The sequence below is a fragment of the Mustelus asterias genome, chromosome 1 (assembly GCF_964213995.1).
Source record: "Mustelus asterias chromosome 1, sMusAst1.hap1.1, whole genome shotgun sequence".
In the NCBI taxonomy this organism is placed as follows: domain Eukaryota; kingdom Metazoa; phylum Chordata; class Chondrichthyes; order Carcharhiniformes; family Triakidae; genus Mustelus; species Mustelus asterias.
The window spans coordinates 112,499,614-112,511,588 of NC_135801.1; the positions used below are offsets into that span (position 1 = coordinate 112,499,614).

At 41.1% G+C, this 11,975-nt stretch overlaps 1 protein-coding gene across 2 annotated transcripts in view; it reads right to left on the reverse strand.

The window, feature by feature from the left end:
• Positions 1-8,465, reverse strand: part of LOC144496106 (tyrosine-protein kinase TXK-like) — a 56,298-nt gene extending 47,833 nt beyond the window's left edge. For both annotated transcript variants that reach the window (XM_078217087.1, XM_078217078.1), the window contains exon 1: positions 8,352-8,465. In XM_078217087.1, coding sequence (XP_078073213.1) covers positions 8,352-8,367 — 16 coding nt within the window. In that variant the 5' untranslated portion in view covers positions 8,368-8,465. The remainder of the gene's footprint in view (positions 1-8,351) is intronic.
• Positions 8,466-11,975: the final 3,510 nt, after the last annotated feature.

Below are 11,975 nucleotides of genomic sequence, written 5' to 3' on the forward strand. Positions count from 1 at the left end.
GCAAAAGCTTACCATGGGGAACCTTATCAAGCGCTTTGCTGAAATCCATATGCACCACATCAACCGCTTTACCCTCATCCACCTCTTTGGTCACCTGCTCAAAGAACTCAATAAGGTTTATGAGGCACGACCTACCCTTCACAAAACCGTGCTGACTATCCCTAATCAAATTATTCCTTTCTAGATGATTATAAATCCTATCTCTTATAATCCTTTCCAATACTTTGCCCACAACAGAAGCAAGGCTCACCGGTCTATAATTACCAGGGTTGTCCCTACTCCCCTTCTTGAACAAGGGGACAACATTTGCTATCCTCCAGTCTTCTGGCACTGTTCCTGTAGACAATGATGACACAAAGATCAAAGCCAAAGGCTCTGCAATCTCCTCCCTAGCCTCCCAGAGAATCCTAGCATAAATCCCATCCGGCCCAGGGGACTTATCTATTTTTACCCTTTCCAGAATTGCTAACACCTCCTCTTTATGAACATCAATCCCATCCAGTCCAACAGCCTGCATCTCAGTACTCCCCTCGACAATACTGTCCCTCTCCTGTGCGAATACCGATGAAAAATATTCATTTAGTGCCTCTCCTATCTCTTCAGACTCCATGGTGAGCAAGGGACCGCCAACTCCAGACGATGCCACTACTCAACACGTCTTCCCCTCACCCCTCCCTGTCAGCATTCCGCAGGGACCACTCTCTCTGGGACACGCTGGTCCACTCCTCCATCACACCCAACACCTCACTGTCTGCCCACGGCACCTACCCATGCAATAATAGAATGTGTAACACTTGCCCCTTTACCTCCTCCCTGCTTTACCGTCACCTGTCCTCATGTCCGTCCTTGGCCTTTTGCAATGTTCCAGCGAACCCCAACACAAACTGGAGGAACAGTACCTCATCTTCCGATTGGGCACTTTACAGTCTTCCAGACTGAACATTGAGTTCAACAACTTCAGAGGATGAACTCTCCCCTCCATCTTCACCCTATTTCCATTTATTTTATTTCATTTTCTTTCATCTCATTCATCCATTTTATTATCCTTCTCTCTCACTTCCATTTTTCCACTTCTCCATTCCAGCTCTCCTCCTTGCCACTACCCCACGCCACCCCTCCCCCCCACCCCCACTTCAGTGCAACTGCCACATTCCTCAGGTAGTCCTTTAACAATCTGTATCTCTGTTCTGCTATTCACGCATTCTGATCACTTAAGGGACACTTTTTAGCACCTTCTCAGCCTTCTGTGTCCTCATTTGCATTCCCTTTTCCCCACCCTCATAGTATAAACCTCTGCTGATTCTCTTTGCTCTCAGCTCTGATGAAGGGTCATCCAGACTCAAAATGTTGGCTCCATGGCGACACACGACAGCGCAGAGTCGCTGAGCAGAAACTGATAGCCAAGTTCCGCACACACGAGGACGGCCTCAACCGGGATATTGGGTTCATGTCACACTATTTGTAACTCCCACAGTTGCGTGGACCTGCAGAGTTTCACTGGCTGTCTTGTCTGGAGACAATACACATCTTTTTAGCCTGTCTTGATGCTCTCTCCACTCACATTGTTTTGTTTCTTAAAGACTTGATTAGTTGTAAGTATTCACATTCCAACCATTATTCATGTAAATTGAGTCTGTGTCTTTATATGCTCTGTTTGTGAACAGAATTCCCACTCACCTGAAGAAGGGGCTTAGAGCTCCGAAAGCTTGTGTGGCTTTTGCTACCAAATAAACCTGTTGGACTTTAACCTGGTGTTGTTAAACTTCCCACAGATACTGTCAGACCTGCCGAGATTTTCCAGCATTTTCTGTTTTGTTTCAGATTCCAGCATCTACAGTATTTTGCTTTTATCTGGAGTCAAGGATGATCTTTCCTCTGGTTGGGAGTTTAGAACAAGGGGTCACAATCTCAGGTTATAGGTGGAGCACTTAGGACTGAGATGAGGAGATATTCTTCACTTAGAGAGTGGTGAACCTACTGAATTCTTTACTACAGACAGCTTTGGAGGCCAAATTACTGAATATATTTAAGAAGGAAATAGAGAGATTTCTAGTGTAAGGGGTATGGGGAGAGTCCCTGAATATGGTATTAAGATAAAGGATCAGCCAAGATCCTGTTGAATAGCAGAGCGGGCTTGAAGCCAAATGGCCTACTTCTGCTCCTATTTTCTATATTTGTATATTTCTATGTCCTGTATCTTCAATTGAAAAATACCACAGACCAAGTACTCACATGTTTATTATCCCATTATAGACTGTGTGATCATTCAGTAAGCCTCAGCAGCACTTACAAAGATGCTTTGAACAGCTTCTCTATTTAACAATGTTAGTGTGATGGATCTGATTTGTGTTTTACTCCTGTTTTAATACTTGGGTTGCTCCAGTCCTTGGCTATATGTATGGAGCTTCTCAAATTATTAGTCAGAATTTTCCAAATGCATGTTCTGGATGCCCTGGTGCTTAATGATTTGAATGCATGACTCTATCTTGTCATCATCTGATTTTCATATGGACAGGAATCACTGGTTAGCAATCAGAAACAGTAGGCCAAGTTGATTTTTCACCTACTTACCTGAGAAACAGAGGCCAATGAGTTCAGAGCAACCAACCCAGCTCTGGCCGTGAATAGAACCTGGAGTATCTCTGACCTGGGTAACTATGTGTCATGACCAGCAGTTAATACTGAGCCAAGAGGGAAGCTAGTGGGGATTCTAAATATAATTGAAGCATAAAAGGGTCACTGCTAAGAATTTGAGCCATTCCTCAAAATATTCTTAACCTTTTAAAATAACTTCACTGAAATAACTACATTAAATCATAGAAGCCTACAGTGCAGAAGGAGGCCACTCGGCCCATCAAGCCTGCACCGACCACAATCCCATCCAGGGTCTATGCCCGTAACCCCATGCTTTTATCCTAGCTAGTCCCCCTGACACTAAGGGACAATTTACCATGACCAACCCACCTAACCTGCACATCTTTGGACTGCGGGAGGAAACCGGAGCACCCAAAGGAAACCCACGCAGACACGGGGAGAATGTGCAAACTCCACACAGACAGTGACCCAAGCTGGGAATCGAACCCAGGTCCCTGGTGCTGTGTACCACCGTGCCACTGTGCCGCCCATAAATAAACCCGTTTGTAAATAATCTTTATTTCTCCGCCTCTTAAAGTGTGCATCATTACTTCATGTGCTCAGGCCCTGAAAATATGGATCTGAAAATCCATTTTTATATTGATAATGTAACAGCAGCAGCTGGGGTTGTCACTCCATTAAAACATTCGGCAAAATCCAACAACAACTCAACTTTTCATGTGGCCTGAGCTCAGAGGCACATGATGCTCAGGGCTCTTTTTATTTGCTGTTATATGGGGACTAGTAGCATCCAAGTCTTTTATTCAAGTGCCTCTCTCGCAGACCCCTCCGGCATGAATACAAAAATATTTTCTATATCAAACTAGCAGCAGGTGCATCAGAATGGTTCATCTTATCTCATTATCTGAGTTTCTTTCTGTGGAAGTGGTTTATCTTCACTTAACATTTCCTCCCCTCAGCCAAGTCAGTGACTGCTCACTGTTCATGTGTATAACTCTAGGCCTTAACCTACAAGTTACCAAGCCGTCATACAAACACATGTAGTTCAATCTGCTGTTTCAGTGATTTATTGAAGTCAAACATTTCCAGTCCTAATTCATTAAAATATGTTAAACTATATGAAAGCAGCAAAAGAAGACAAAGTAAGTGAGAAATAGATAATATTTATGTATGTTTCATCCATAGAGAATTTTGTACCTTTTATTTTTAACAATATTTTATTCTCTAAGGGCATGTCAAAGTCTAATAGTCAGTGCACTTCTCCCTGCTCTAGCCTCCCTCAAATAGACATTTAAAATGAAGCATAATTATGTTATAAAAGAATGATGTTAACCACTTGTTGTCAGTGCTTCTTATTGGATTTAACGCTGTGGTGCATAGCATCAAACTGTTTGAAAAAACAGCTGGCAATCGAATCTTGGGTTAATGTACAAGCACAGATAACATCAGCCATGGACCCTACTTGTGATGGCACCACAAACTCTCATTGCTGCACATCTGCTCCCCTGTGCCACTGACCTCATTTCTTACTTTATAGACCTTCAAAGCCCAGCCCAAAACCAAATGCCCAAAGCCTGATTTGATCACTACAATAAAGCAATCAAGTCTTTTTTTTTAAGGTTCTTTCTCTGGACTGACCAGGTTGGCAGCCTTTGGAACTATTTTCAGTTATCAGTGGCCAAATTATAGAAACATCAAGACATCATGAAAGGCAGTTCACCGACACAAGGCTGGATTTTGTCAGGCCGACAGGGGTCTCACCTAGCAGTTGGAGAACTGGCAGGAAATCCTTCCCAGTTCTGTGGAGAAGACCTGATGGAATCAAGTACCTTATCAGGCACTTAAGTGGCCACTGTTGAGCATTCCTTGTGGCTGAGAGGCTGCTGACAGAAGCTCCACCAACCTAGAGCTGCTGACCAATCAGAGGCCAGAGGCTACTCATCACCACCAGCACCAGCAGGAACAGTGGCTGATGGGGGCATTGAACACATCAGAAATCCAGGGCCATCATGGGATCCAAGAGCAAAGAATGCTGAATGGAGATCGTGGGAGAGGGTGGGGGACAGGGGTAGCTTTCAGTGGACCCCTTTCCTGATGTCAGATCCCACTGAGTGCCTGAAAACAAGAAACACCCCAAGCCCAGGCCACTGGCAAGCCAATCAGGGTTTGCTGGGCAGCCTTCTGAGGGTACAGGAAAATTGTGTTGTAGCTAAAGCCTCCGGAATGGAGAGAAGACCTGGGAAGGTTGTTCCCTTGAGTTTCCCCTCTTACCTAATGCTTCTGCTGAGGGATCTGAGGGGCTGAAGTGAGATTATGTTGGCCACAGAGGAGAGGAAGACTTGATACACAGGGCATAATTTCAAAGCTTGCAGATGGCACAAATCTTGGAAATGTAATTAACAGTGAGGAGAATAGTAACAGATTTCAGGAGGACATAAACGGACTGATTAAATGAATAGACATATAGCAGCTAAGAATTAGTGCAGAGAAGTGTGAAATGATTCATTTGGATAGCAAGAATGAAGAAGGATATACCTAAATGGTATAACTTTAAAAGGAGTATAGGAACAGAGATATCTGAGGTTGTGCATACAAAAGTCTTTGAAAGTGACAGGACAAGTTGAGAAGACAAGACATACACTACCCTTGGCTTTCTACATTAGATACAGAATACAAATGCAAAGATGGTAAATGGTCCTAGAACAGTGATTAGGTCCCAGCTGGAGTATTATAGACAATTAGATATGATCTCAAAAACTTAATTCTTTTATTTATTCATAGGATTTGGACAAGACTGGTCAAGGTTTATTGCATGTCTTTAATCGCCCTTGAGAAGGCGGTGTTAGCTGCCTTCTTGAACCATTGCAGTCAATGCAGTATACTCACTTAGTGATGTAAGTTATAGGGAGTCTCAAGATTTTGGCCCAGCAATAATGAAGGAATGGCAATATATTTCCAAGACTTTGAGAGGAACTTGGAGAGGAGATTTATGAGAATGGTACCAAAGTTTAAATGCTTCAGCGGTGTTTAAAATCGTATTGGGTTATTATTGAATAAATAAGGAAAAGCTTTTTCCACGTGGCAAAAGGTCATCAAATAGAGGACACAGATTTAGGTAATTGGCAAAAGAACCAAAGACGACATAATGCAAAAAAATGTATACAGCAATTTATGATCTGAAATGCATGAAAGGATGGTGAAAGCAGATTAAATGGCAACTTTCAGAAGAAACTTCAATAAATATTTCAAGGGAAAATATCTGCAGGGGACTGGTACTCCTGAGTAACTCTTTCAATGAGCCAGAATTGCGCCAAATGCTTTGCTTGTGTGCTTTATCATTCTATAATTCAATGATAATGGCATTACACATGGTGCAACGCTCGTGTTTTGGCAGGTTACTGATATAGAGTTGCATTTTAAAGTTAAACATTTCCATTAAAGATGTATTGTAAAAATCATCACTACAAACAAATCCAACACATTGTACTGAATATAATGGTTAGTTTGAATATATCGGCAGAGAGAGATGCAATACCTAGTTAACCAAAGAAACTCTATTTCTTAATTTTCCCTACCACCATTTTTGAAGGTGTTCATTCCATCCAAAGAAATGGATGCTTAGAAAATATTGAATTTTATTTGAAGCTTGAATACTAACTGTGAGCCAGGTATTTTATGTGGAGGAATTCTTTTACCACTGAGAACAGTTTTTCCTTAATTACTCTATCAAAACCCATCATGATCTCCTATACCTCTATCAAATCTCCCCCTTTCAAAGGGATATAGGATAATTATTGGAATTGGAAGAGAAAGAAATTGCAGTGCTACAAGTGAAGGGTTGGGGAATGGCACTAACTGAGTTACTCTTGAGCTAGTACAGACATAAGTCTGAATGCCTCCTATTCTGCTACAACCATTCTTAATTTTATCTGCTTTACAGAGAACAATGACAGCATCACCCAATTTCTTCACTTAATTGAAGTAAATTGATCCAATCCTCATGCAATATCTACACATGTTTACCTTCAACATGGGTTATTTATTATTGATCAGGAATAGAATACTCTGGACATGTTTCCCTGCCTTAATCCAGGCACACAGCGACTAATTGTGGTGCCTTTGCCGCAACACTGGTTGAGACAAACTAACTCTGAACAGACGTGGGAATGAAACTGGGTTGTTCTTATTGCTAGATAAATCAATAATATTATTGGAAAAGCTGAATAAAAACCTTGTGTAAACAATGGGATCCAATAGATGGCAGCTTTTAATTTGATGTCACTGAATATTTACCTGTTCACCATTGTTTTATTTGTTCTTTGATACCATAGGCAATAATAGTTAGCAACATTCAAACTGATAAAGTGAGTTACTATATTAACCAGTATGACATTCATTTCCAGTAGTAGCAGAGATAAATTATTAATTCTGTGGCATAATGAAGTTTGCAAACTGCACCAATGTCAAACACAAAACAGGCCCACGTATTTCCATCAGTGTTGTTATCAAAGCAGGAAACAGAGAAATGTAAGAAAACCTACAGCATTAGCGGAAACTCCAACCTTCCTGTCTTTAAAGCATGCAGCATATCTCATGAAATTAACTCTTTCACGCTCCAAATAAAAAAAACACAACTGTTAAATGGCTACCATATTTAATCAAAATGTCATACTGGAAAGGAAGCTACTAAATAGGCAGCATTATTTAGCCTGATTATTTGTCTGAATATATAACATTACCTCTTAAAGAAAACTTACATTTAAATAGCACCTTTCACAACTCCACGGTGTGTCAAAACATTACTTTTTGAAGTGCAATAACTGTTGTAAATCAGGAATGCTAAAGGATGTTGTAATGTAGATGCTACAATAACACCGTCAATTAACTGTATTTTATGTCGCTTCCTGTCTTTCAGCGAGGTCTAACTAACAACATGATATTGATGTATGTCTCAGTATTACGGAGTATAAAAAACTTTATATATCTTTGAATAGGCTGCAGTAAATTACTTCCCAAGGCATACTTTAATAAGCATTAGACCTGGCAAATAATATTTTCCTTCCACAATTGTGTCAACATATCCATGCAATTGGTCTCTGATTTTGCTCGACAAATTAAATCAAATGAATACCTAAAGCATGTGGGACGAGGTATACAGAATATTCATTTGATCCGATCTGACAGATGTAGTTAATAATTCATGGTTCATTTGCTGTTTTTTTGTTTACTTGGTTGTCAAAACAATTTCAAGATCTTGCTAGGTGGCAAATATCAAATTTAGACACAAAAATATTAAATTAATGATCTAAAATAATAAAAGCAAAAAACAGATCTATTCAATTTTACAATATTATAAAATGTCATTTAAAACTTTGGTTTTTTTTCCAGTGTAGTAACATTATAATTGTCAATGAGTCAACTACATTTTACATTTTCAATTATTTAAATATAACTATTTACAAGTTGAAATGCGTTTTAAAGGTTTTACGTGTTGTAATTGCTTGAGTTACATGTTTGTTGTGGAGCCAACACAAATGAACCTTTTTAAAAATACAGAGCCTGAGAATGTACAATACTAACAATGATAAGTTATATCTTAATATATTAAAAGCATTTTACCCAATATTACCCAAAACACTCAGAAAAAGTTAAAACAAGCTGCATAGCTTATTTAAACTGACCAACTCAAAAAAAATATTTCTGAACTTGTCCTCTTTGTTCTGCAATTGTTTAACAAGAAAGTTCAATTTACTTACAAGTAGAAAGAATCATCTTATTTCTTTTAATGTAATTTAAATCATCCTTTTGAATGCGGACTGCTCAAGTCTTTCAATTCTTGTCATCCTCAAAGTTCTGCTTGACTCGTTTGCAACTTTGTGGTTTCTAGCTAGTAAACCAAATAACTGAGTAACACCCAGGATGTGACATAGACATAAAGAATCATTTAAACAGGTTACATTTGTTCTGCAATAAAGATTTAATTCCCCACATGATTTTCCTCACAGAAGACTTGACCACCTTAAACTTAAAATCTCTACTGTGTTTATCGCTAATGTGCTACCAAACAAAATCATTGTTTAATCAGTGCTGTGAAGTACTTTGAGAGAAAAATACTTTCACTTTGGATTCTTATTACCTATGATGGCAGATGGACTTCAACCCAGATAAATGCGTAGTGGTCCATTTTGGCAGGTCAAATGGGATGAAGGAGTACAATATAAAGGGAAAGACTCTCAGTACGGTAGAGGATCAGAAGGACCTTGGGGTCCGGGTCCATAGGACTCTAAAATCGGCCCCGCAGGTGGATGAGGTGGTTAAGATGGTGTGCTGGCCTTTATCAATCGAGGGATTGAGTTTAGGAGTCCAGGGATAATGATACAGCTATATAAGACCCTCGTCAGACCCCACCTGGTGTACTGTGCTCAGTTCTGGTCGCCTCATTACAGGAAGGATGTGGAAAAGATTGAAAGGGTGCAGAGGAGATTTACAAGGATGTTGCCTGGATTGAGTGGCATGCCTTATGAGGATAGGCTGAGGGAGCTCGGTCTTTTCTCCTTGGAGAGACGTAGGATGAGAGGAGACCTAATAGAGGTATATAAGATGTTGAGAGGCATAGATCGGGTGGACTCTCAGAGGCTTTTTCCCAGGGTGGAAATGGCTGCTACGAGAGGACACAGGTTTAAGGTGCTGGGGGATAGGTACAGGGGAAATGTTAGGGGGAAGTTTTTCACACAGAGGGTGGTGGGCGAGTGGAATCGGCTGCCATCAGTGGTGGTGGAGGCAAACTCAAGAGGGTTTTTTAAGAGACTCCTGGATGAGTACATGGGACTTAATAGGATGGAGGGTTATAGGTAGGCCTAAAAGGTAGGGATATGTTCGGCACAACTTGTGGGGCCGAGGGGCCTGTTTTGTGCTGTAGTTTTCTATGTTTCTATGATAATCAGCAGAGCCTTTTGAACAGTTCAATATTTTATGAACATATGAATTAGGAGCAGGCGTAGGCCGAGCACCTACTCCACCATTCAATAAATCATGGCTGATCTGATTGTGGCTTCAAAGCCTTTATCCTGCTTATCCTAATTCCCTTGTTAGTCAAGGATCTATCAACTACTGCCTTAAAAATATTCAATGATACTGCCTCCACCACTCTCTGGGAAAGAGAAATCCAAAGACTCATGGCCTCAAAGAGAAAATAATTCTTCTCATCTCTGGCTTAAATTGGAGACCATGATGCGGAGATGCCGGCGTTGGACTGGGGTGAACACAGTAAGAAGTCTCACAACACCAGGTTAAAGTCCAACAGCACACATGAGGACGGCCTAAACCGGGATGTTGGATTTATGTCACATTATCAGTAACCCCCACAGCTTGCCCCCTGGACTTGCAGAATCTCACTAGCTGTTCTGTCTGGAGACAATACACATCTCATTAACCTGTGTTTAATGCTCCCTCCACCCACATTGTCTGTACCTTTAAGACCTGGCTGGTTGTAGGGATTCGCATTCTAATCAGTATTCTGTAACTTGATTTTTTGTGTCTCTGTGCACTGTTTGAGAGCACATTTCCACTCCATCTGACGAAGGAGCAGTGCTCCGAAAGCTTATGGTATTTGCTACCAAATAAACCTGTTGGACTTTAACCTGGTGTTGTGAGACTTCTTATTAAATTGGAGACCCATTATTTTAAACATTACCCCCTGGTTTTTGTCTCTCCCACAAGGGAAAATAAATTTTCAGCATCCACTCTGTCCATCCCACTCAGGATCTTAAATGTTTCAATAAGATCTCCTTTCATTCTTTGAAACTCCAACGAATACAGGCATAACCTGTCCAAACTTTCCTCATAAGATACCCCTCATTCCAGAAATCAGTCAAGTGAACCTTCTCTGAACTGCTTCTAATTCAATTATATCCTTTCTTAAATAAGGAGACCAAAACTGTACGCAGTACTCCAGATATAATCTCACAAATGTGCTATATATCTGTCACAAAACATCCCTACATTTATATTCCATTCACCTTTGCAATAAATGACAACATTCTATTTGCCTGCCTAATCACTTGCTGGACCTGCGTTATAACATTTTGTCATTCATGTATCAGGACACCCAGATCCCTCTGTACCGCAGAGTTCTGCAATCTCTCTCCATTTGAATATTATGTTGCATTTCTATTTTTCCTGCCAAAGTGAACAAGTTCACATTTTCTCACATTCTTCCATCTGCCAATTTTCTGTCCACTCATTTTACTTATCTATATCCATTTGCAGAACCCTTATGTTCCCTTCACAAATTATGTTCCTACCTATCTTTATATCGGCAGCAAATTTAGCAACTACACGTTCAGCCTCTTCATCCAAATCATTGATGTAGATTGTAAATAGTTGGTCCCTGTGGTTCTCCATTCATTACATCTAACCAATTCGAAAACTACCCACTCCCTCTTTCATGTTAGCTAACGAATCATCTAACCATGCTAAGATGTTACCCCTTGTGGTGAACCATCGTTGGTTCCCACTAGATAGTACTGAGCCAGGGTCTGGCCAGTACTACAAGTATGTATATATGTTGCTGTTGGGGTTAGGGATGGGTTGTTCTACTTGTTGCTGTTGGGGTTAGGGTTGGGCTGTTACACCTTGTATTAAAGTTATTATGGTACATCCCAGTCGGGTTCCGCCTCCTGGGAGAGGTATAAAGGTCACTGCTCTGTCTGGGACCCCTCAGTCTGGGATCGTGTACTATACTTAGTAGCTTCGTTGTAACAGTAAATAAAAGCCTTTATTTCCTGAGCATCTCAAGCCTCGTGTGTGATAACGCGCATCAATTTTATTTACTGTTAAGTAAACTCTTGTCGTAAAAAAAAACGATACAGAGAGTATGGAGCAGATGTTAAAACCTGAATGTCTTACACTGGATCCACGTGTGGCGGGCGCCTCTAACACCTTCGACCACTGGTTGAAATGTTTTGAGGACTACCTGGCAGCCTCCGCAGCGGTCACCACCGACGATGACAGACTCCGGGTCCTCCATGTGAGGGTAAGCGACACCGTATACCTCGCGATCCGTGCGGCCACCGACTACACAAGGGCCCTCGAGCTTCTTAAGAAGCGTTACATTAAACCGCCAAACGAAATGCATGCTCGATACCTCTTAGCCACTCGACGACGGCAGCCAGGCGAAACGACGGAAGAATACGCGAACGAGCTCCTACAGCTAGCCAGGGGCTGTAACTGCAAAGCAGTGTCGGCAGACCAGAATATGAACGACCTCGCTCGAGATGCGTTTGTGGTGGGAATCGGATCATCTTATATCCGACTCAGACTGCTGGAGCAAGGTAATCTTGACCTCACTAAGTCGATAGAACTAGCGGATACGTTGGAGA